Source organism: Amia ocellicauda, chromosome 13 (assembly GCF_036373705.1).
Source record: "Amia ocellicauda isolate fAmiCal2 chromosome 13, fAmiCal2.hap1, whole genome shotgun sequence".
Lineage (NCBI taxonomy): Eukaryota > Metazoa > Chordata > Actinopteri > Amiiformes > Amiidae > Amia > Amia ocellicauda.
The window spans coordinates 2502737-2527220 of record NC_089862.1 but is presented as its reverse complement, the minus strand read 5'-3'; the positions used below and the strand labels follow the sequence as shown (position 1 = coordinate 2527220).

General features: G+C 33.3%; 2 protein-coding genes across 3 annotated transcripts in view; one reads left to right on the top strand and one right to left on the bottom strand.

Moving 5' to 3' along the window:
* Positions 1 to 6057, top strand: part of pcgf1 (polycomb group ring finger 1) — a 31518-nt gene extending 25461 nt beyond the window's left edge. For both annotated transcript variants that reach the window (XM_066719686.1, XM_066719687.1), the window contains exons 6-9: positions 268 to 307; positions 3681 to 3767; positions 4993 to 5073; positions 5531 to 6057. In XM_066719686.1, coding sequence (XP_066575783.1) covers positions 268 to 307; positions 3681 to 3767; positions 4993 to 5073; positions 5531 to 5581 — 259 coding nt within the window. In that variant the 3' untranslated portion in view covers positions 5582 to 6057. The remainder of the gene's footprint in view (positions 1 to 267; positions 308 to 3680; positions 3768 to 4992; positions 5074 to 5530) is intronic.
* A 6168-nt stretch (positions 6058 to 12225) lies between these two features.
* Positions 12226 to 16505, bottom strand: lbx2 (ladybird homeobox 2). The gene is made up of 2 exons (XM_066719685.1): positions 15726 to 16505; positions 12226 to 14614 (listed from the first exon to the last, which is right to left on the bottom strand). Exons 1-2 carry the CDS (start codon positions 16042 to 16044, stop codon positions 14154 to 14156), a joined length of 780 nt encoding a protein of 259 aa, XP_066575782.1. The 5' UTR covers positions 16045 to 16505; the 3' UTR covers positions 12226 to 14153.
* Between the last annotated feature and the right edge of the window lie 7979 nt (positions 16506 to 24484).

The following is a 24484-nucleotide window of genomic DNA, read 5'->3' as shown; positions in this document are numbered from 1 at the left end:
GTAGCTGATGCTCCCAATATTCTGGGCTGGAGCTTCTGAATATGCACCCATCAACCCTTCCCAAAATGGTCATGGCTTGTCAACTGTAGCCTGCTTCTGTTTGAAATCTGATTGTACTCCATGGAACTTTCACTTGCATCTATAAAACAATCTGACTTTGAGCCATATTTAACCTGTTTCAGAACACTGATTGAATATATGATGACTGGCACATTTATTTTATAGTGTGAAAATATGAGAAACTAATGTTTTTCTTTTGTTTTGTAGTTCATCAACTGGCAAGGATAAAAACAAGTTCACACTACAGGTAAGACACCAATTTCTGTACAGTGAAAGGGTGTTTGATGTTCAACCTTTATGTTGCTAAATATCCAATACAAATTTCTATAGTTAATTTTAAATGTATGTATGTATTTATGAATCTTGCCTTTAACTGATGTAATAACAATCTATATTGTATATATTGGAGAATATATTTAAAATGTATATTATTCAGTCCAGAAAGGGAAAAATATATAAATTGCCACAAAATTAGGCAGAATACTTAAAAAAGCATTTAATCCATAATTACATTTACATACATTTCCAATGTGTACCAGTAGAGGTCCCTGTGTACTTGGTCTTAAGAACAACAATGTAAACAAAACACAGATGCACAATAATAATAATTCAGGGTATTTCCATTAAACATAATTTTAATGAATCTATATTTGTTCCAACCTTTTGGAATTACAGACATTTATAATTGTCCCTGTAAAATACATCATTAAGTTAAATACAAATAATTATATACTGTTCATTCATATGTAAGGTTTTGAACAAGAATAATTAAAAATGAATAGAAAGAGCCTGATTGATGTAAGCAAATTCCCATATAGGATATTTTTTAATTTATTTTCCTTTTCAAATGTATTCTCTTTAACTAGACACTAAAACATATATTTATATTTTAAGTTTTTCTACTGTTTTCCTAATTTTGCCTTGAGCATTAAATATATTAATTTATAGTATATGGTCGTTTATCTTCAGAATGAAAATTGGGGAATAATTAAGGATGCCTAAAGGCATATGTTCAAGGCTGAATTATCCTTTTGGCTCTCAAGTGTTTTCCAGCAGAATTAATTATTTGTTGCATTTTTCTGTATCACTGCATGCAGTTAGGCAACAGTGGAGATACAGAATACAGTTGACAAGAAGTAGTATGTAATCAGTGGTGCTTGCTGTTTTAATATAGTCAAAATAATACAATAACATTGATATATGAGTCAAAGATTTGTACATTCCAGACTTGCTAGTTTAAAATAAGTTGATTTTTGTTATAAAGTTAAATGATCATCTTAACTGAATGCTTTACTTATTTTAGAACATATTGCTCACAGCCTTAGAATGATGATTCTGGTTTACCTAGGAAATTAGTTTAATCTAGAAATGTAGTTTAATTGCAGCCATCTTTAAGCCATTTAAGCAATGATGAAAAGGTGTTTATTTTCAGAATGTCAAAATTATAACATTTAAGTAGTTGACTGAATAGTACAACATTAACTCTAACACTTTCACACACACACCCCCCCCCCACCATTTGGGGCATTTACATTTCCTGTTACCATTCTGAAAAACAAACCATCCACAAGTTGCCTACTGTACACAAGAGCATCACATGACCAATATAATACTGTGCCTTCATTACATTTTTTTTTTGTTGGTGTAGCAAAAAAAACAACAAAGGATTTCCTAGTTTGCACAAAGTTGTAGCTCTCCACATAATTACTTGAAGACATGTTTTTCCTGCTTCCTTTGAAATAGCAAGATTTGATTAACAATTTAATTCCACAAGAAGCTGAATACTTCTTAGGGAAGAATTTGCCTCGGACTTTCAAACGTCAAGCGTCAGTAGTTCCATGGGAGTAAATGGGGTTAAATGCCTATAATAATAAATGGGTATTAAACAATTTCGTATCTCTGGTTTTAAGTCTATTTTTGTGGTTTATCTTAGTGACCTCAGGAGGTTCATCCAGTTCCTGTGTCTGTGCATATGCATATATACTGTGTGCAGTTACATTTTGTTTATGTATTGTGCACCTTATTTCTGAGATCTACAAATGCAGAATTGATCAGAAAATCATTTTGTGAGGCATTCAAGTAGCATAACACTAGATTGGGAACCCCAAGAGTTGTAATTAAGATCTCGGTGGTCTAAAAGGAGAAGGTTTCTCTTACAGTCCAGACAGCAGGTTTGGTTCTAGCAATATTGCACAATGCCAAAGCTCAGTATCCACTGGTTTCTGCTGATCCCTGAGGAGGTCAATTCTCATTAACTTCTACCCATTTCCATTGACTGGGGACCAGTCAGGGAGCATGGGGACCAAAGAGGCACTAAATCAAAAACATATTTAACAGCAAATAGATACACACTCAGCACTTAATGTGAAGTAAAGGAGGGTGGGGAGAGGTCATAGATTGTTGTAGCAGCAGACTCCAGCTGATGGGAGTTTATTGATTTTGGTGTTTTTCTGCTTGTTGCAGTAAATGTATTAATTCCCCAGACCTCTGGAGGCAGTTGCTTTCTTTTGGAATGGGGGTTGGAGATTATTTTTAGAGTAAATAACATCAAACTTTCTACAGACATTGGTATTTATTGCTCTTGTTTATAACAATGGCATTATTACATACGGAGGAATTATTATATTCTGCTTAACAATTTTATCATGAAAGGGTTCTCTTTTTACACTTTATTTTGTTAATGCCACCATATCTTATTCAAATATTAGTATTAAGGATTTACAAGTGCAGCCAAGTAATTTATATCAAAAGAATTTCTGTGAGAATGTTCTGTGAGATGCTTTTTTTTTTTTTTCTTCAGATCATATTGTCTGGATATGTGTGTGTATAATTAAATTTTATTTTTGTATTATTTAATATTATTGTTCTAGAAAAAAACTTATTGAATTTATGCCACACTGAATATTTGTATGTATGATCGTGCCTTCAGTAGGAAAGCTAAAACCTATTGCCAAACCATGTGTCAAGTATTTATTCTGGTAACCAAGTACATCAAGCCTTATGGAGCATTTACAGGCATAGATCACTGCCTTAATTAGCAATGCAAGAAGCATTGACAATAAAAGACAGCTGAGTAATTTATCTGAGTTTTTTAGTCTATTCAAACAACTTGAAGTTGACTACAAATGGAAAAAGCAATTGACTGATGTATTTCTTATTTTATTGACAAAGTACAAATTAGAATATAAGTGGAAAGGTGTAAAATGCCTGTCATTACAATTCTGTAGACGTTAGTCAGACCTGCTAGGTGTGACAGTGCCAGAAATGTATTGCTGTGGGGGCTAGACGGGGGCAGCTACACTTCATGGGGAGGCAAAGACTTTGCAAAACTCATGATGGGGCTCCCATAAATTATTGAAGACCACATGTATCTATCCTTGCCAGAGGTTAAATTGACTCTGCACAGTGAAAATATCACACAACTGTATGTTTATCATGTGGTACATGTATATCAAGCCTGTGAAAACTCCACCATGACTCATGTCATTTTTCCATGGGGTGGGGGCATACAAAAAAAACATATGTCCGAGATGCTCCCCTGGCTTTAGTGCTGCCGCTGCCACAGCTCTAATGCTATGTCACCTGACCCTGTTATTTAATTGTATTTATTTTCTTTGTAGCAAAAGTTTGTCAGGTGTTCTGCAAGAGCAGAGGTGCGGCATCTGAGAAGGGTCCTTTGTCATAGACTTAGTGTTGACAAACATCAGGTGAGTTCTCCCAGTGTCAAGGGACATTTTAGCACAATTATGTTGTTGCAGCTACCTGTACATGCAGTTAAACATCTTAAAGGAATAGTAAAGTCAAAACACAAGAAGATTTTCATAGTCTTAGGAAAATTAATGTACTTTATTTCCTCCCCACTGAAGGGCATACAATTACCTGAGACCAGGCTTAGCTCACCTGATCTCACCTGATGTTCAAAGTGTCATAATTAATGTAAATGATTGTGTGCCTGTCTAGAGCTGAATTGGTGTGTGCTAACACTGGAATGCAACATGTGTTTTGCCTTTTCTACTGTTTTAAAGTGCATCTTCTAGAACTCACACTCACATCTAGTGGTGGCACAGACCTCACTTTATAACCCCTTTCATATCATCAGCAGTTGATCACAAGAACAGACTGCAATTTAGAGTTTATCTGTGTAGTCCAGGCATTTCATACATATCTTAATTGCAATGTAAAATATGTGAAAACAGGATTTTTTTTGTTGTTGCATGTGCAGACAAAGACTGAGAGATGGCATTAGAGCTTAGGATCTTATTTTTGTTTGTGAATACCAGTTTGATATTGAGTTGCAACCTCTGGATACATAACCTCTAGACACTTGACAGGTACATATAATTAATAATCTGTTTGTCCAGGGATTTATATCTTTACTAGGATCTATTTGCAATATTCCAAACTTCTTTCAAACATTTTATTCATGTGGTTGTTGTACTGTTTTATAAATTGTTAACTGCAAAGTAATAGTGTAATCTGCTTTACCTCAAAAACAACTGCCTGGAAGCAACAGTTAGGGAATTCGGCTTCCAGGGGCCTTGCATCCTGGACACACACCTTATAAATCATCCATATGGACCAGACCTAATTCACTTTGATGTTTGGGGATCAACTTTATGATTTGTACTTCAAGGGGGGGATTTTTATTATTAATTAACTTATTTTGCAACATCAGAGAAATGTGTAATGAAGTATGGTAAATCCAAAAATTGTGAAAGTATTCATGCTTTTGAAAATATCAAATCAATTAAATTGTTATTTTTCAAAGAAAATATGCATTCTGACCAACCTGTTGGCAAATAACTGTGATATGTTACATGAAGGATTATTTTTTATTTTGTGAAATTAGACTTAATATAAAGTAATATAGAGAAATTCACAGTTGTTGTTTTTTAGAGTTATCTTATGTTTCAGTGTTTTTTTCCATCATAGGTTCAGATGTTATTCAACAACGAGTCCTTGCCGGATCACATGACCATGAAGCAACTATGGCTGTCACATTGGTTTGGCAAGGTATTTGGACCATGTGTATTTTAAGACACTGTAAACTTTGCTGAAAGATAATTTTGCATACATTTACATACACTGCATTTGTGCCTTGGCCAGGAGTCAAAGGGCAAAGTTTTAGTCCATAGTATACCCTGTTTTTACTCCAAGGTGTCTTGCCTTGTTGCCATGCTTTAGTAAATTTAGTTTTAGGAATTGCTTTGCACTCTTTTGAGGAAAAGAAAAACCCAAATTAATATTTAAGAAATATGAAATATGTTTCAAGGGAATTGTTACAGATCAAAATGTTGGTAACAGGGAAATTTGACTTTTCACTTTCATTTGGAAATTAGAAGTAGGAAATTGATTTCACACTATGATTTAAATTACTGGAACAGCAGAAAAAATGCATATCTGTAATTTCATATTTGGTATTCATCTAACCATTTATATTATTTATATTATTATTTTGCTTCCTTTTTAGTCGCAACCTTTGGTCCTTCATTACACCATCAAAGACAAGCGAGGAAGATAGAACGAGTGCACATTTTGAAAGGATATTCTTGGTTGAACATTTCAATGAATTTCACAGCCTATAAATATCAGGTGTACATACTTTGTATTTTATATATTCTATTTTTAATGATATTTCTGTAAATATAGATATTTTGGGTTTTGTTTTATTTTTCTAAATACATTTTGTGAATAGATAAGAGCTGTTGTCTTATTAAATCTATTTTGTAATCCAAAATATTTATATGGTATGTTTTTTTTTTTGTTTGTTTGTTAGTTTTAAAAGCAAAATAAAATGGTTCCTTACAAAATGTGATATGTAAACAGTGAGAGGTGGCTATGCATCTGACTCATTTTGTGTAATTTGTGCCTGTAATGTCATACCCAAGCAAGACAACTTCAAATGGCTCCAAGTGGGGAAGGTGTGAGAACTGATTCTTCTTCTTTTGCTTAAAATGAAGGTTCACCTGTATAAACTGAGATTAATACTTGCCTTCAGCAATTTACCCTTTTTTCTTATTTGTATTGTTATGAAAGGAAAGTGTATATGATAATAATGGCATGGGGATTTTTTGTACAAGTTACAAAGAAAACCTTTAAGAAATTGAACTACAGAATCTGTCAAGTGGATTATGTGATATCCTTAGACTGATGTATTTATATATTGATATATATATATATATATATATCTCACCTAAAGGATTATTAGGAACACCATACTAATACTGTGTTTGACCCCATTTCGCCTTCAGAACTGCCTTAATTCTACATGGCATTGATTCAACAAGGTGCTGAAAGCATTCTTTAGAAATGTTGGCCCATATTGATAGGATAGCATCTTGCAGTTGATGGAGATTTGTGGGATGCACATCCAGGGCACGAAGCTCCCGTTCCACCACATCCCAAAGATGCTCTATTGGGTTGAGATCTGGTAACTGTGGGGGCCAGTTTAGTACAGTGAACTCATTGTCATGTTCAAGAAACCAATTTGAAATGATTCGACCTTTGTGACATGGTGCATTATCCTGCTGGAAGTAGCCATCAGAGGATGGGTACATGGTGGTCATAAAGGGATGGACATGGTCAGAAACAATGCTCAGGTAGGCCGTGGCATTTAAACGATGCCCAATTGGCACTAAGGGGCCTAAAGTGTGCCAAGAAAACATCCCCCACACCATTACACCACCACCACCAGCCTGCACAGTGGTAACAAGGCATGATGGATCCATGTTCTCATTCTGTTTATGCCAAATTCTGACTCTACCATCTGAATGTCTCAACAGAAATCGAGACTCATCAGACCAGGCAACGTTTTTCCAGTCTTCAACTGTCCAATTTTGGTGAGCTTGTGCAAATTGTAGCCTCTTTTTCCTATTTGTAGTGGAGATGAGTGGTACCCGGTGGGGTCTTCTGCTGTTGTAGCCCATCCGCCTCAAGGTTGTACGTGTTGTGGCTTCACAAATGCTTTGCTGCTTACCTCGGTTGTAACGAGTGGTTATTTCAGTCAAAGTTGCTCTTCTGTCAGCTTGAATCAGTCGGCCCATTCTCCTCTGACCTCTAGCATCAACAAGGCATTTTCGCCCACAGGACTGCCGCATACTGGATGTTTTTCCCTTTTCACACCATTCTTTGTAAACCCTAGAAATGGTTGTGCGTGAAAATCCCAGTAACTGAGCAGATTGTGAAATACTCAGACCGGCCCGTCTGGCACCAACAACCATGCCATGCTCAAAATTGCTTAAATCACCTTTCTTTCCCATTCAGACATTCAGTTTGGAGTTCAGGAGATTGTCTTGACCAGGACCACACCCCTAAATGCATTGAAGCAACTGCCATGTGATTGGTTGGTTATTGCATTATTGAGAAATTGAACAGGTGTTCCTAATAATCCTTTAGGTGAGTGTATGTGTCTATATATATAATTATATATATATAGAGAGAGAGGTGGATACATCTGTCTACACACACCATCCGTTTATATAACCTCCCAGTTTGTATGATTGCACTTCTTCGATCAGTAGTATTGTAAGTACGATGTGCTGTGATTTTCATTTAATTGATCTATCAGTTCCACAAACCAAATACCCATGGATTTACTATATAATATTGTTGGCAGTAAATCGGACTATGGTTTAATTTAAGATCGCCTTAAGAGTCTTTTATGCAGCTGAAAACTCACAAAAGCCGCTGCAAAAGTAAATAGTTCCCGTGCAATAGTGAATATAATAATGATACAGCCTCGCCTTCATAACAGAGGTCAAGGAAACCTTTATATCCAGCGTTTTCAATGAATCAACTGATCACACCAATGTTTACAATCATGTACATAAAGTTAAAGAAACGTAGGACAAAACAATTTTTCGGCCAGCGTGAATAGTAACATCCATTTCCCTAATGTTGGAATGGTAGAAATTATCGGTCTATAAATGTGTATGCCACTAGGTGGCAGCCGTGTACCTTATTTTGTGAAGGTAAATTTAAACTTTTTAAAACTGGTTTCGGTTCATGTAAGATACCTTACATCACGTTTGAAACTGACTTTGAATTTCTTTTCAATATGTATATTTTTACTACTACTACAGCTACTACTACTAATGTTTATATTTGTAATTGTTGTCGCTTTCTTATTAAAACGATCAGCGCATATATGTATATGGGACAAAGCAGCGAGAAGAAAGAGGACTACCATCTAGGCTTGATGTGGATGGTCACAGAGGCCTAGAGTACTGAACTGTGAGAGGGACAATCCCACTGTTTTCATAGATGCTCACTTATTGTGTCTGGCGATACCAATATGGAAGAAAGTGTTTAAAATATATTGCCCTTTCTTCACGTAATCTAATACAAGTAAGATTTAGTGTACGGAGAAAAAAAAGAGAACAGCAAGTCGCTAGCATTCTTTCTATTTTACATCAGTCGCCATATATCAAGGTCACAAAAACAACATTACGGTCTGGGGTGAATTTTCATTTATGTAGGTTACTAACAGGGACTTAGCTGCATCACAGTTAGGTTGTCACATAAGAGATAATTGTTTTTTTTTTTCACTAGGTTGCGTTGAGGGTGTCTGCCGTGTGTTGACTTTTGGGCATCTTCGTATATTATAACACAGGACGTCAGCTGCTGCTTAGAAACTATTAGAAACTCATTTGCAAGCGGCTGATTAAAACCATTTTGTGAATATATATAATTATTTATTTTTTACTCTAGTTCATATATGCCCCCAGACCAAATTAAAATGTAAACCAAGTCATCAGTAATCAATAAATACTACTTCTCATAATAATAATAATAATAATAATAATAATAATAATAATAATAATAATAATAATAATAATAGACAAGATGGGGTTTATAATTGTATAATTACTTATAAAACAACATAATATGAACAGGATAGGAAGTCACAAAAATAATATAAATCGCATTAATAACCATCCAGAAAATGAAGGTTTAAACTGAGTAAAAGCGATAGGTACAACTGGGTGTTGCGAACCAGTATGCATAAAACGTCAAAAGGCTAAATAATACATCTAAAATTGCAATAATATTGATGAATCTTTTAATTATATAGACTTGCGTTAGATAATGATTATACTTTTGTATTGACTAGATATAATTACTAAAACAGGCAAAGTTCGATTATTAACAAGCCTGTTGGAATGGATGGATGGATGGATGGATGGATAGATATTCATTTTGTCCTTAATAATTATTACTTACATTAGCTCTTGGTATGAGCCGAGTAAGTTAAAAACTTTGGGTTTGTTGTCCTCTACTGTTACATATACTTAGTTTTAAAGCCATCATTGATCTGTTAATTGCAGAAGGAAAGCAATAACAAATATCAATTCGTTACATATATAAATTAGTAGCTATAAAAATCAGAGGAAAGCTGGATGTTGTTTGGCCAACATAATGTGTTAAATGGTTGTTGCCTTAGTATTTAGATAACTAAAAATGACAAGAAACTGTGGAACAGAATGCACATTCGTTCGAAATATTGTTTTCCCTCTGTATGCAAAAACCTAACTTCAAATATAATTCTAATTCTTAAGTTATCAAAATAATATACCATTTTTTTCTTCTTCTTCTTCACTACAGATGAGCTATAGACGTCATGTGAATCGCAGTGTACTACAACAAAGTATTATAGAATAAGGCATGCTAATTGGAAGGATATATGAGAAAGGTGTTTGTATGTTAGTTTCATTCGAATTCTTGGTATAAATTAGTTAATGAGAAACGTAGTAATAGATAGATAATAAAATTTAAATAATCTTCCAGGCAATTATATAGGCTACATGTTAGATCAAGACTGGTGGGTGGATATAAGGTAGTCTTGGTTTATGTAATAATATAGTACTGCAATAATACTACAACGATGAATTAGTAGTAGGAGTCTATGTTGTACAACATTTTCAATCTAAATAAAATATTTTATTTTATTTTAATAAGTAGCTTCCACAATTAGGCAACGGGATATGACTTCCAAAGTTACAGGGAAAGGTGTTCTGAAGATTGATGTTACATGTTTTTACCTTATGGAAACATATAATCGTTTCTGATTTTATATATCTTTATATATTAGGTTTATGTTTCTTTATAATTTTGTAAAAGCTGGGTTTAATGCCTTGCGTCTCGTTAATTAACGAACAAGCATATTAATAAACGAATATAAGAAGCAGAAAGGAAGAAAACAAGTGCAATTTTTTATACAACCGATAAAAATGCACAGGACTTTTGTGCACGTTTATTATTAGTGCTGTCATGGTTGTGAGGCTAATAACTTCCATCATTCCATAATTGTAAGACAGCAACAACTGCCAAACAGTCGCTCTCATGACGACGTCTTCTCTTTAGGAATGTTGTGTTCTGACTTCAATACACGCAATAACAAATCAAATAGGGGGATATTACATTAATGGCACCCTAAATCGATAAAATGTCAGATGGACGATGAGGGCTACCTGTTGTGTTTGAGAAGACAGATCAGAATGGCTATTGCATTTTCAAAATGATATATTTTTTCGACGTCTTTTTGTGGGTGTTCTCACGTGAGACTGATTGAATTGTCATTAGTAAACCTTTGATAAGATTAATATTTCACATAGGTGTGATTGGCTGGGAATACGACTATCAAACTTAATCTTGTATGATATTTTATATATTATATTTTACTACTAGGCTTACTAGTAGGTTCGTAGTTATTAATATGGTTATGATTATTATTATTCATAATCATCATCATTATAAATAATAATTATAATAAATTAACATGATCAGTCATCACACTGGTTTAGGAAAACACACAAGGTCAACAGGCTTGGTTGTCTTAAAACGTTCTCGAGTAATTTAATATATTCCCAATATTATTTGGAGGCGTCACTAATCTGACTATTCCACACAGGGCACCAGAGTTTTCCTGTAACTTCAAGACGTCTTGATATGATAGGCTAGTTTATTTTCAAAGGAGGATGGAAACACCCATTGAAGCCACATACTTGCTATGAAAACTGAGTTGGTTGATGTATGTATGCATGTATTTTTATGTATTCATATAACTTGACATATATATAAACTGTTCTACTCCGTCAATACCCGCCTACAAAGTACTTGAGTTATAAGGAGTTTGAGGGAAATAAATATAGGCTACTGCATAAATACTTGTGAAGTTATGGGATACATCGTTTGGATATATTATTTGAGGTATCGTATGTGCTGATTTAATTTCCTGCTGTGTTGTGTGCATGATCACGCTGTGATGGGATAATATATTCTGCAGGTACGCTGAAGTTTCACCATTTGACAACTTAATTTCGTTCAGCCAAATGTGAACACTTCTATCATCAAGCTATCGGTGAAGAAATGTTACTGTGGAAGATATTATGTGTACAAATATATATCACGTGATATATTGTTAAAAACTAAACATTAGTCCCTATTGTTGAATTGAAAATAGTTAGAACGATATTGTAAACCTTTTTGTTTTTATGCAGTGGCCTTCCAAAGATAAACTACAACTGTATATGCAATCGCTTATATAAAATGGTCATAAATATATTTAATATACATAATATAGTATGACTTCGTCATTATTTTGTCATTACTATGCCAACATAATTAAACATATAAATGCTGAATGGTTTGATACTGGAAGTGAGAAGTGAACTTACACAGCAACAGCAAAAATAAAATAAATGGTAAAACAAATATTCTCCCCAGTCTCTGATGTGTCACAGCAGGAGGGTTCACACTCAAACAATATACAATAATAGTCTACATAACTCAAAATTAAAAATATATTTTAAACGTACGCCTATAAGTTGCCTTTGTGACGGTATTGTAGATAACTCACTACTAATTATATGTTACTGAATACAGCTATCGCATCGCTTAAATGCGTTGTCTGGTATATTTTTGCTTACAATTTTTCTGATACAATTCAAAGAACTTCAGTATAACTTCAGTTATACAACACTGATGTACACCAAAACTGTATTATTACATTTTCAATAAGACTTTTGTACACAGACTCCGTTGTAAAAATGTCAGTGTTGTAGTCATGCCAACCTTTGGACGTTGTTCTTTTTAATTATTCTGTATAATTTAGCATAAATGAAAAAACAATGGAATAACCCATAACAAATATTATCTTATGAAATAATAAAATACAACTTTATTCGTTTTAAAATGTGACACTAAAACATGGCGAAACAAAAACTAAATAAAATAAACCTAAGGTAATGCCTTTGCCAAAAGAACATTTGCTCTCTTGGAAAAAAAAATTAATAATAAAAAAATCTGGTAACATAGTTTGGTCCATTTCTCAATGCAACAATAAAAATCTACTTGACTTTTCAACCCCTGAACAATTCCATCCGATTGCGCCAATTGTGCACTGCAGTCCCGTCTCTCTCTTTCTTTCCAAAACAGCTCTCCTTGATCTGGTTAAGTGTTAAAAATGGAGAGAAACAAAGTGCCAGCAGACTGCAGCCTTGGACAACAAGGACGCAAGGGGAAAAGCAACAGTCTCCTTATTTCAACTGGCCTCCTATTGAGATTTATTCATTAGGAACCCCTTGCTAATCAATTGCTATTCATGGGCGTTTTTTAACACACACATTAAAAGAGGCACAGATGCGTAGCATTATTGCTGCTGGCTTGGAGAAACTGTTAAAGTACGGAGAGGCGGGTTAAACTAATCAATCATGCTGACTAGTTTGTGTTGGAGAAAATTCATAAACCATATGGCATCGGGATGCTTGCAACCTTTTTACACCAGCCCGGAGTCCGAACCCCCTGTGACAGTTGTTCATTGAGAGAAAGAGAAAGGAGAGAGACGTGTACAATTGGCCCTAATTGAATAAGACTGGAGGACAAAGCGCCAGCCACTTAACGGGAAAAGTGAAAGTCATCCCATCAAACGTTTAGTAAAAACAATTTGTTTTGAAGTTCAGCGGGCCAGTGGGCTAACAGAGAGTGCGTCGATAGTTAACTATAGCCTATAGACACCTGAAAACTGAAAAATGTAATTTAAACAGTTTGACAAAAACTCACAATTATTATGCTTGTCATTTTCTGGTTATGGTCTTAACAGCACTTATCTTACGTATTTGAAGTAAATTGTTTTAATTAATGTATTAAAGCTTATATGGACAGTGGCCCTAGGTTTCACACATTTCAACCCCATGTAATCATTAGATATAAGCGCTGATGCATATTCCCGTCAGAAAACGTCCCCTGACAATAAAAACATGTTTTCTGTTTTATTTATTTATATATTTATTTATTTGTACATACGCGTTGCATATCAATGGGTATGTAATTTCAAAACTCATAGATAATTAAATAAAACATTACAATAATTTTAATATAAGATGTGTCTCCGTTTTATTCAAATTATATACACAGCCTATACTAACCGATTTGGTGATAGGTGCTTAATTAAGTATTTTTAAACTTTGTTTTTTTCTTTTCCAAAAAAATAAAATCCAAAAAGAGCCTTTTTTCGCAAACCTACAACAGATTAGGAAAATGGGGGATGGGGGATGGGTGGGTACGTTAAGAGAAATAATCCATATAAATCTGTTATTGATTAATCCCTTGATTTTTTTTACAAAGAACACCAAGTATACATGTCTCCAAACCCATATTCACCTCTATCGATGTAAAATGCCGAATTTGGTATTCGAGGATACATAAAAAAACGCAAATTGCACAATTTCTCCCCAAAACACATGTAAGATTTTTCTCCTCCTTTCTTTTTACATTTTTATTACATACATACTTTGTAGTAGCTGATTTCAGTCTGATCTCTTTTAGTAAATCTAAAAAAAGTGTGTCTTTAAAAGTCCTTTTCAGTCCTTGGATTGTTTTGGTTTATTCGTGGAAGCATGTTAAGGGAACAATGTCACCACATTTTAAGTTGCATTAACTCAAAGCGTGCTGGAAGTAATAATAAAATACATATTTGTTTGTTTGTTTGTGTTCACAATCCCTTAAATAAATAATCATAAAACGTTTCCTCCACTTTTGTTTTGTTCCCCCAAAACAGTTTATGTCCATGCTGAGTTCGAAGGTAACATTTATTTTTAATCATCCACTTCAATTTCTTCGTCCTCTTCCGAGAACTCGTCTGTTGTTTGGTCTCTGGATGAAGATGGGGACTGTGGGAAGACCCCGTGCCCTTGTGAAGACGGGGAAATGCTTGGTGATATTGCCCCCGAGCTTCCTTGGGGGTCATCAATGTCTCCCATGGAAACCAACTTCTCCAGAGCCTGAGGAGGGATCTTCTTGAGCGACTCAACGTCTGCTTTCATCTCCTCCAAGTCTCTTTTGAGTTTCGCTCGTCTGTTCTGAAACCAGGTGATGACCTGGGCATTGGTAAGACCAAGTTGCTGCGCAATCTGATCTCTGTCTGCGGGGGATAAGTATTTCTGGTATAAAAAGCGCTTTTCTAGTTCGTAAATCTGATGGTTCGTGAAAGCGGTACGAGACTTCCTTCTCTTTTTTGAGGCCTGTCTCTGGCCAAATGCGTTCAGATGCTCACGACCTTAAACGAAACAAATACGTACGTTAAGCCTCATGAAAACAGCAATAACCAAATCTTCTATTTAACTATACTATTGAAAAATGAAATGCTTAACTATCATGGGATAACATAACATTCCAAGATAAATAACATGCATTAATTTAAATCGCCCTTCATTTATGATAATAATGATTATGTATTACAGGACCGCTTGTCCATCTTACATTAGTCTATAGAATACTGCATGTAATATTCTTGGAACAATTACTATTATTATTATTATTGTCGTTGTTATTATTATTTACAATTCTTACTTATTGTCTTCCAAATGATTGCATATTATATATATATATATATATATATATATATATATATAACACAAAAACACACACACATCAAATTGCAATAAAGCTGAGTTTATATCGGTCATAGTTTTCATTGCACAAAACCCCTTTCTTTCCTTCTTTCCCGTTCATTTGATCTTGTAATTTTATTAGTTTTGTTTAAAAATATTAATCTGTATGCAACTTTAAACTTTTCAAACATTAATATTTTCAAAAGATCAACATATATAGTGTTTTCTATATAGTGCAATATATGCAAAGCGTGTTGTGTTTATGAGAGGTACGTAGAAAGTACATTTCATACAAACACAATAAAGAAATAAATACCTCAGCCTACAAAAGTCTATAAAAGCATTTTTCTTGAAATAATACCAAAATGTTGCTTTAATAATACTGATAAAAATAAAAACTTTTAAAACAACTTGACGAATAATTTCATATTTAGGGTAAGAAAATGCTGCAATTATATATTTAATCAGATACATAATAAACAGTCACATTTGGTTATGAGACATTTTATCATGTATGCGTGTTGTTAACTTGCAACAACTTGTGTTTATGCTTGTTAAATAACCGAATTCGTTCTTAAAATGTTGTATTTATTCGTGAGCTATTTCAGATTATTGTAATAGATACATTTATAAAGATCGGGCCTTCGTGCGTTACTTAACCATTTTAGATGATAACATAGCCTATGCTACATTATTACTAAAAAAACACATCTGCAATTCTTTACGGAGAATAACTGCAATATTCAAAATACGGGTTATAAAACTACTCAAATATACCTTCGGCTGCTTGTATTACGCTGACTTCCAGACCTTTAAAAGTTTTGCTGGCTAATTCCTCCAGAGCGCACAGCGGAGAGGACGGGGTGGTGATGCCGTTTCTGGCTGCTGTTGAACCGTTCACTTTCTCTAGGACCCTCGGAGGGCAGAGAGAGGCTGCGGACTTCTTTATGGAGGGTTTGTTTAAAATATCCTCTATGCTGAAGGGGGTCAGCGGCTTGTTGGAGTTAGCCGGGGGTGGAAGCTGATCCAAAGGACCTCGCCTCCTCTCCTCGCTGCTGGATACTGATCCTGCCTTCATGTCTTTAGTGGAGGTCATCGCAGTTCCAAACAATGTTTATTTCGACTACCAGTAAATAATATTTCATTCAAAAGCTAAAATAACACAACGCTCTTCTTGTTTCTCCTTCTTGAGCTTGATACCGAGGCTTAAAAGTTATCTTTAGTTAACTGCCTTCCAAAAAAAAAGCATGCTTCAACGTGGGCTGAAGCATTACAGACAACAGGATTGTATTCCCTTTAAGAAAGCCAGGGTCCTTCTGAGACACTCCATGAAGATCTATAGAAAGTATTACAGCACTGTCCAGGGGCTGATTTGCTTCAAGGAAAAAAAAAAGGTCTCCAGGAACACGAAAAGTAAGCAATTGCTAACGAGTTATTGTTGATTGGGTGAGGATCAATTAGAGAAACACTACACCACTTACTGACCCGGCGCTGAGTCTTAAAGGGCCAGACCACATTAATTAATTGGGTGCAGGAATGGGAGGAGTTTTCCAGTGTTACCAAACTTCTTAGAAATCGCTTCAGAGGTTTATGGGTCTGCCGCTTTACTCCCCACTTAGGGGGACCACGTGCTTTTCATGTATATTTTGCTAGAAAGGTGGAGTAAACGTTTTTTTTTTTTAACATTGTATTTCAGAAATTACGTCACTGCAGGGTGTTCATAGCTAAACTGTTGGGTTTTATTAGTAAACTTTTAAATCTCCCAGCAAAGGGATCTAGCAACAGTGAAAAAGGTATCGATTTAGACATGTTTAATGTAGATCAAGTTAAAAGGGAAGTGTTGCAAACAGCCAACTGGATTAATGTTGCATTGTTCTCTTCCCTATCTAATGACGTTGTAGTAATTAAGGGTATACAAAAGAAAGTGGCATTTTTTCTCTTGGGTAATTTAGCACACAGATTGATATACTATTAAATAATCACAACATATATTGTACCAATAATACCATGGGAAAAATTTAAAGCCAAGTACAATTCAAATTAAATTCAGAGTTTAGCCAATTTCAATGAAACATTCTTTATCGCATATTGTCTTATATACAAAACGTTTAAATAATAATAATTAATATCATCATCATCATTATTGTGTAGGACTTGTGACTTCCATTAACTTAAAACATTTTTTATGTGTCTATAAAGTGTTTCAGAAAATAAGACATCTTTCAAATACATATATATTATTTTCTCTCCCTTGAAGTCGGCTTAGGAAAGCATTCCAATAATGGTCTTCACTACATGTCTGGATGCAGAGGAATAAAGAAGAAGAGGAATCTGGCAGTTTTAACCAGATGAAACTTATATCCATTGCGGGATCGGTATATTTATTAGCTCTTCTTTTTTCCTAATGCACAATAAAAATGCACAGAGACAGCCTGGAAACGATTAGAAGAGAAAGGGGAGATTTTGTAGGGTTTTAAGTTACATTGAGCTGAAGCGCTATAAAACCTCTTACAAATATCTCTTGCGATAAAGCAATGTTGCGAAAAAGACTCCCTTTCCTTTTTCACTTGTACAGTCTCTTCAGCGTCTCCAGGTAAATTAACGAGGAACCTCATGACTGCTGCCCCCGTGTCATTACTGTGTTGCTGATGAAAATTAAAACTCAGATATGCTGCGGGCTTGTCTGTATTTGACAGTGCCTGAGTGACCGCAAAAGTCAAACTGGATGCAGACGAACAGGTATGTTTGATCGTTTCGATAATTTTCCTTACCTTTTAATTACTACTACTACTACTACTACTACTACTACTACTACTACTACTACTACTACTATTCTCTACTTTCAATTAGTAAACCTGGTATAAAATGTTTCAGAAAGTGTGCTATTTTTTCGGGAAGGTAGGTGGTGGATTCATGTTCTTCACGCAAATTCAATTCATTCTTAACATTATCGTATTTTTCATTGCACAGTTGAAATAAGGACCAGACAATATCACCAGTACTGTATAGGCTACATATGATAGCGATTTCTAAAAGATTGTTCTAAATGTTACTTACCTTAACGCAAATTAAATGTAGCATGTGCTATGTATGTATGCATGTATGTGTAGTATGTCTAACATTTTTTCATTGCAAATAATTATATTCCAAGCTTCATATATCATTAATTACATCACGAGGCAGGGGACAATACATATATCTGTGCATACACCGAAAGTTTACAAATACTTATTCCAAGAACAGTTTTCAGCCCATTGTAAGCGTATATAATATTGCCAATGCATACCTGTAATCTAGTCTATGTATATATGTATGTATGTGTGCGTGTGTGTGTTTAGTTTTTTTTTTTTCAGCAATATGTAGGTATCACATCACTAAACAACCACGTGTGATTCACACATTTACAATTGTGATGACTTTTAGGTTTTACAGATTACATATTTAAATATTAAAGTGAATATAATCCCAAATCACAAAGATGATATGTTTCAAATACCTTTAAAATGTAGATAAACAGTAGGCTATGTGATGGAGCTTATTTTTTAAACGAAAAACCTTAGGAAATAAAATCACCTGGGGATTTGAAGAGACGTATAATATACTGAACCAAATAAAAATGCAAGCAAATAAACAACAAAAATAAACGTTTTATATATATATATATATATTCAACATCTGACATAAAGTAAGAGAACAATGGACATTATTTGTTGTGAATATATATATATATATATATATATATATATATATATATATTCACAACAAATAATGTCCATTGTTCTCTTACTTTATGTCAGATGTTGAATTTATATTATGAATAATTCACAATATAAACGCATTTCTTTCCACTCTGTTCTGACACGTGATATAAAGATTTACAAATTAGGGGAGACTTTTTTTTAGATTTTTCTTTTCGTCTTTGTTTCGTTTGTCAACAAAGTGAATTATTTTGAATTGTAAATCAGATGAAGTTCGGCGGGCCTACGTAAGGGAAAACAGATCTTGTCGAGATTTGATTTGTTTTCACTGTGTTTTAATAATCGATTGGAATGATAGATGTCCTTTTTACACGAACCATTAGAGATGAATGGAGGGCTTACAGCAACATCACATTGTCCGTGCCAAAAACACCATATGGTGACATTCGTGTAGGGACAAAACAGGGCCAAATAGCAGTGGAGTTATTAAAACAGCATGAGATTCTATTACACTAGATGTAGATTAGAAGACACGGGTGTCATTGAACAAGACCAAAAATGGAAAATGTTTGCAAAGAAATACACAAATACAACTGAAATATTTCAAACAAATGATAATCTGTTCAACATATGTATATCATGAAACAATCGGTCCCATGGGCTAATGCAAAATAAATAAACATACATTAACAAGCAAATAAATAAGTAAGTAAATAAATAATTAAATGTCTTGGAATGTAGTAGATAACCTTTTCACATTTTAAAAATCATTTTGCACTGGCACTAAGTAGAATATATTCATAGAAAACAAAAGAAAAGGAAAGAAAGGAGGAACGAAATGTGTGAAAGTAAAAAGTGTATATTTTATAAATTACCTATTTTAAGATCTCCACAACAAATCCATAATCCATAGGCTTCAATGTTAAAACATATACATTTATTAAAAATACAAATATTAAAAAGAGTGGGGAAATATTATTATTATTATTATTATTATTATTATTATTATTATTATTATTATTATTATTATTACAAATAGGGGAATCAGATCGCAAGAATGTAATGTAATAGTTTATTTATTACACGAATACAAAGGAAGCAAATTTAGATTTTATATCCGACCTGAACTCTTCTATTGTTTGTTTGTTTGTTTTCTATTAATTAAACCACATATGCAGAAATGTTATTATCCTTTTTGAATATTCATATATTACATTATATATACCATGATATATGCTAATGTAATAATGTCAATATTTATTATCATAATTTGTATTATTGTTATTATTATTGTTATTACATACAGTATGATTAAACTCAGATCATTACCTCGCAATGAGAATGTAATCAGTCAATTATTTATTATGAAAAATATCGTGTAAAAGACAAACACAAAGCAGTACCACGTGACTGTTTCATACGTCAGCTTAAATAACATATTTTATGTCATATAACACATTGTCTTAATTATACGTATAAATTACGTAAATTGTTGTAAGTTTCATATCACATGATGTATAGATGTCAGCTTTCATTTTCGTGTATGATGTTCATTAAAACATTTATGTAGTAGGAGACTTGCAAAACTTTTATTTTTATTTATTTTTATTTTCGAAGAGCTGACTCCTTTGTGATTTTGGTGACATTTATTTCGATATGTTGTATTACATGGTACAATACTTTAGTGATGTAAAAATATAACATTGTATTACAGTCACAAACAGTAACCAATATGCAGGCATGCTTAAGACACCTTTACAGTAAAGGGCTATAATATAATAGGTTATAATGTATCTTTCAAAATACACATCAACATCAGGACATCAACTACAGCAATACCAAATTAATAATAATTTAGAATGGATTGCGAACACTACTTTAGCACACTTCTAAATGTAAAGTTTTTATATGCGTGTATATATATATATATATATATATATATGATAGATATATACATACATACATACATTCATAGATGGATGACATCTGGTCCAAATTAAAGAGAATGTGGTAACATTTCTCACAAATTCTGGACTTATTGATAGTTCAAACTTATGAAGCTGTGTCTGCATTATCTCTTCTCAAAATAGGTATTAAATGATCTTCATGGTTTCCAACCGAGCAGTGCTAATCCGAAAGGTCTTATTTGGCCTAATTTAAACGCTAATTAGAAACAGAACACCTGACATCATCGATCATCAAGTTTTTCAGTTCTTAACGGGAGAAGGACTTTGTTTTCTTCGCCGTTGATCTCTCTAATTCATGTTTCAAACTTTGGCTTTGGTGTTGCTTTCAGCTACACATGATATAAGATTAACTTTATAATTAGTTATATTGTAAAATGTAAATATATTCACTCATTCAATAATAATAATAATAATAATAATAATAATAATAATAATAATAATAATAATAATAATAATGTTAAAATAATTAGTATATCCTGTACTATATTATTTTAATTTCAACAGGCCCTTTCGATGTTCGAATACACAGCTTTTGCACATTCATATCTTTCCATTGTTCCCACTCTCTCTCTAATCTCACTTCAAGGTAACGTCTGTCTGATTTTTAAGGGGTAGTACTACAAAGTTACAATATGGATGTCAACTTCTGTATAACATTATTATTATTATTATTATTATTATTATTATTATTATTATTATTATTAGTAGTAGTAGTAGTAGTAGTAGTAGTAGTAGTAGTAGTAGTAGTACTAGTAGTAGTATTAATAGTAGTATTACTGTCATCTGTGAATAAATAACTTATTTTCTCCCCTGTTTTGCATTTTGTGTAATTCATTGCTGATCTATTTGTTAGTTTCTATAAATTGGGAAGTCGTAGGGTAAAAGCCTTAGAATTACAGGTACATGTTTACAGAATAATACATTATATATATATATATATATATATATAAAATGGGGGAGACGATACGTAACAATTGTAAATAACAATAATATTACAAATGACAACAACAAATTAATTGATTAAATTCTAATTAGCCATAGGCCATACACACACACACACACACACACACACACACACACATAGAGAGAGAGAGAGAGAGAGAGAGAGAGAGAGAGAGAGAGAGAGATTTACATAGGTAAATAGATAGATATGCACATGCATACATAATGTAGCATATATATTTTCACGAGAAAATTGGAGCACCAAATTAATGTACAGTATGTAGAATGTATTATAAAACGATAGGAATACTTCTAGTTTGTTTGCAGTAAGTTACAGTGATCACTCAGCTAATCCACTCAGCTAAGGAGTCTTCATCTGGGAATTCAGAAAATCAAAATGTTGCATTAGTACAAGAAATAAGTAAAATAATGAACATTTTTAAAGCAAAAATAAAGGGAAACAATAACTACTGTACAAGTGCCTGATGTGAGAAACACTTTCTGAGCAACTTCACGATGAAAACAAAACACTCAAAGTGTGACAAGATATGTTTGTTGTCTTTACAAATTAAATATCTCTAGTTAAATAATGGACTACAATAAGTACTATGTTCAAAATGAGGAATGCAAGTATTATATATTTAAGGAATCCCAAGTTTTAACGTCCTGTTAACCTGTTTTTTAATTATTATTATTTTTAAATGGTACAGGGTCATCATACAAATGCACCAACAAGCATAATAAACTGTATAGGTAAAACCTGAAAACTGTAGTGCAGTGTTCATAAATCCTTTGGTTATCCATTAGATCAGTGGTACTCATTCCTGCACCTGCTTCTTCCAGGTTTTCTTTCTACCCAGGAGCTTCATGACTGAAATAACTATTTACTTAATTTGTCTACATTTCCAAATGGCTATTTCCGGGTCTTTAGCCATTGGGGATAATAAGGTCTTTATAAAACATTCAAGGTTGTAGTTCTCCAGGAGCCACAGTGAGTAGCACTGCATTGGATCCTTCAATGTGGATTCTCTTTCATCTGGTATTTCAGTGGGCCATGGTTGTGAAATCTGAAACAGTAATTTGCATTTTTGGAAAAGCTGCTTCTCAGGACTCAGAGCTGGTTGAAGTCATTAAAAAAAAAAAGTGTTCCACAGCAGAAGGATCATATTTTAACATCTCAACTCTGCAAGAATAGTATCAGGGAGAAGTATGTATCGCAAACACAAACATGTATATCACAAAGATCAACAAGTAGGCACTTCTAAAGAATACACAACAAAATAATATTAAAGGAATCCAGAGCTCCCTTTATAAGCATCACAAATAATTTCCCTTAATGATTACCATGGTGTAGCAATAAATCAATAATGATGTCTCACTTAAAATCATTTAGTCACAATTGACCAATTAACACCTCATTCAGAACAGAATCAGTAGTTATTTTGTCTGCATTGAATGACATGGTACCTATATTTAACGATTATTATTATAACAGTGAATAATCATATCCCTGGAGATATTGCATCAAGTGGAATAACACATACCTAATATGATAATATCATCTTTTATGTCAAGGAAGGACAGATTTAACATGCTTCTATCAACATTAAGTCCACGTTTTTAAAACATCCCATTCATAATCAATTCTTTAATATCCAACTTAAAAAAAAAGGATTGGTTAATATCCATATAAGAAGCATCATATGGATGCAATTCCAGATATTGACAATCTGCTAAATGATTATTGGATTGATTTTTTAAATATGTCTGCAACAACAAAGATCCAATTTTTTCCCTTCTTAATTCAATGTTCATTTTACAGAAAGCAGTATTTCTGCACTCAATAGACAGTTGTAAGATTTGGAAGCACTTAAACTCTACAGCTAACCCACAATTACTGAACAATGTGACTCAAAAAGGCACAATATGAAATTAAATATTAGTAAATGAAATGCTCTAACAAATTAACATTTCATTTCACTTTCACATGTGTAAATGTCTTTGCCCTCAATTGTTGTTTTTGCTGTATAAATAAATAAATAAATAAATAAATAAATAAATATAATGCAGCAATTAAGTAAAGATACACTTTGTAATACTTTGTACCACATTTTTACTTTAAACATATACAGGCTGGAGTGCAGAATTCATTTAAGTTCTGAAATATACTGCATAGAAAACATGTTCTAATGCAGTATATTCTCTGGTTGACCCCTCATCTCAACCTAGAGAGACTATCTATGTTGAGGAGAGTTGAACAGTCTCTGTGGTTAAACAGTCATCAACCTTTGGCTGCTTGGTTCTAGGCTGCGTATAAGGGACCCAAAATGCACTGAGCTGTGTAAGTCAATCAAGATCACACCTTGTCCTACACCACTTTGCCCTAGCTGTCAATCACAAATTAAAAATGATATCCCATTTCGGATTATCAATCAAAGTGCAAGTTTAATTTGTAATACATGAGTTTTTATTTGGTTTAAAATCTAGTTTGAGAGCACTTCAGAAGCAGAAACACATTTATATGTGAAGTCTAAATTGTATTACCAAACTTAGATTTACTCCTATAGGGTAATTTAATTATGTACAACCAGTGACAGCCATGCACACATGTGTTTTCTGAAAAATAGTATTGATTTATATAACGAATACAATACATTTTGATGCTTTAACAGTTATATTTGTAACTTTCATATGAACTATGTTTGTTCAAATATCAGTAGCCAAAAGTGCTTGGCCTATCTTTTAAACTAATTTCAATCACCTGGAATCTATACTCTATTATCTATGCTGAATATAAATAAACTATAAGAATGTATAATGGATGAATAAATATAGTATAATTAATAATATTGTTTGGAACAAAGTGCGTGGTTACCTTTGATTACCACTGTATTGACCGAAGACGTGATGGTACCCAGATGGAAGGAAA

Coding starts and splice junctions, on each gene's coding strand:
- lbx2 (XM_066719685.1), bottom strand. CDS start 16,044: ATGACCTCCACTAAAGACATGAAGGCAGGATCAGTATCCAGCAGCGAG. Junction 14,615..15,725: donor CGTAATACAAGCAGCCGAAG/GTATATTTGAGT, acceptor GTTTCGTTTAAG/GTCGTGAGCATCTGAACGCA.